This window comes from Octodon degus, unplaced genomic scaffold (genome assembly GCF_000260255.1).
Source record: "Octodon degus isolate 3935 unplaced genomic scaffold, OctDeg1.0 scaffold00002, whole genome shotgun sequence".
NCBI classification, from domain to species: Eukaryota; Metazoa; Chordata; class Mammalia; order Rodentia; family Octodontidae; genus Octodon; species Octodon degus.
Genome location: NW_004524578.1, coordinates 28,706,329 through 28,708,144, shown reverse-complemented (window position 1 = coordinate 28,708,144; position 1,816 = coordinate 28,706,329). Strand labels below are relative to the sequence as shown.

Here is a 1,816-nt window from a genome sequence, read left to right as displayed (position 1 = left end):
GGAAATGAATTTGGAGGTTCCTCAGAAAACTAGAACTACCAGCTATACTGCTCCTTTTCATATACACCTGAAGGAATTAAAGCTAGTATACTATAGGGATATGCAAATAGCTGTTTTCATTGTGACATAATTCATAATAGCCAAGATATAAAACCTGCCTAAGAGCCCATTAACAGAAAAATTGATGAGGAAAATTGGTGTAGCTTGATGCAGTAGTACATTCCTATAATCCTAGCATTCAGCCAGGGGAGGTAGGAAGCCTCCAAGTTAGAGGCCACCCTGGGTACATAGTGAGATGCTGTCTCAAAACAAAAGAAGAAAAAAGATAAGAAAGAGAAAATCTGATATATATGCACAATGGAGTGTTCAGTCATAAAAATAATGAAATTACATTATTTATAGTTTAATGGATGGAACCTGGTGATCATCATGTTAAGTGAAATAAGAAACTCAGAAATAAAAGTACTGTATTACAAGACAAGCATATGGAATCTTAAAAAAAAAGATGGCATAATAAGTAGGAGACTATTACTACACAAGAGGAAGGGAATGAGGACTTCAGGGAGGGTACTGGAGATGGATATGATTGAAATATGTTATATGCATGAATGAAAATACCACACTGGCACTCAGTATTTTGTAAAAGTCCCTGTTCTTACAGTGGCAGCTACTTGAGGCCATGAGGTTTGTATCCCAGGATACATACAGTATAGTGCCAGGAATAGGAAGTGCTTGATGAGTGAATCAGATGAGTATTTTAAGTTATTGAGAGGAATAAAATAATGAAGGGCTGGGGAGATGGCTCAGTGGAATAAGTGCTTCCCTGGCAAGTGCAAAGGCCTGAGTTCAATCCCTGGTTCTGCCAAAAAAAAAAAAAAAAAATTAGGTCAAAGCTCATTTAAAAAATCACAACAGGTTTAAATGTGGTAGACTGATTTTGGCATTTTAAATAGTAATAGTAAATAATGTAACAGAGGAAGGTAGAATCAAAATAGTACCTTTTTTCCCTCTCATGTCTTTGGACAGATAGTAAAACTTGGTGGTAGAACACTTAGCATTCATGAATTCAAGAAATCCTGGGGTTTGATTCCCAGGACTATCTAAATAAATAAATAAATAAATAAATAACTGCATGTAAAAAGATTGGTTTTTCTTTTACTTAGTTCAGAATGTATTATAAATTAATACCAAAAGATTCTAAATAAAATTTACATGTTTTCATCCATCTTTATTTTGTTTTAGGGTATTCCAGACAGAGTCTCATATGAAAACAATAGAAAAGTCAGAAATTACAGGTAAATATGTTATGTTACTGTAGTCCCTGCTATTTTCTTCTTTCTTTCTTTCTTTCTTTCTTTCTTTCTTTCTTTCTTTCTTTTTTTGGTGGAACCAGGGATTGAACTCAGACTCTTGTGCTTGCCAAGGAAGCACTTATTCCACTGAGCCATCCCCCACCAACCCTCCCTGCTGTTTTCTTTAAAATTTTACTATAGCTCTCTAACCAGGTAATTGATATGACTTATTGTCTGGCTTTCTCCCTTTTGGACACCTTTGTACTGAGCTATATCCCCAGCCCTTTTAAAAAGTTTTATTCTAAGGCAGATCTTAAGTCATCAAGTGGCCCAAGCTAAGATCCAACCCCCCAAAGTGCTGGGATTACAGGTGTGTGCTACTGTATTCAGCCTTATTGTCTCTTTTTTTTTTTTTTTTTAATTACTTATTTATTACATTTATTTATTGTGTGTGTGTGTGGCCAGCTCAGCCCACCAGGGGGCGGGGCTGGCTGGCATGTGGTGCTGGGGGATCGAACCGCAGT

The 1,816-nt window shown here is 36.3% G+C and overlaps 1 protein-coding gene across 1 annotated transcript in view; it reads left to right on the top strand.

Moving 5' to 3' along the window:
• Positions 1–1,788: 1,788 nt before the first annotated feature.
• The window catches only part of Knl1 (kinetochore scaffold 1), a 68,275-nt gene continuing 68,247 nt past the window's right edge, over positions 1,789–1,816 (top strand). Inside the window, 1 exon segment of the mRNA XM_023712641.1 lies at positions 1,789–1,793. Coding sequence (XP_023568409.1) covers positions 1,789–1,793 — 5 coding nt within the window.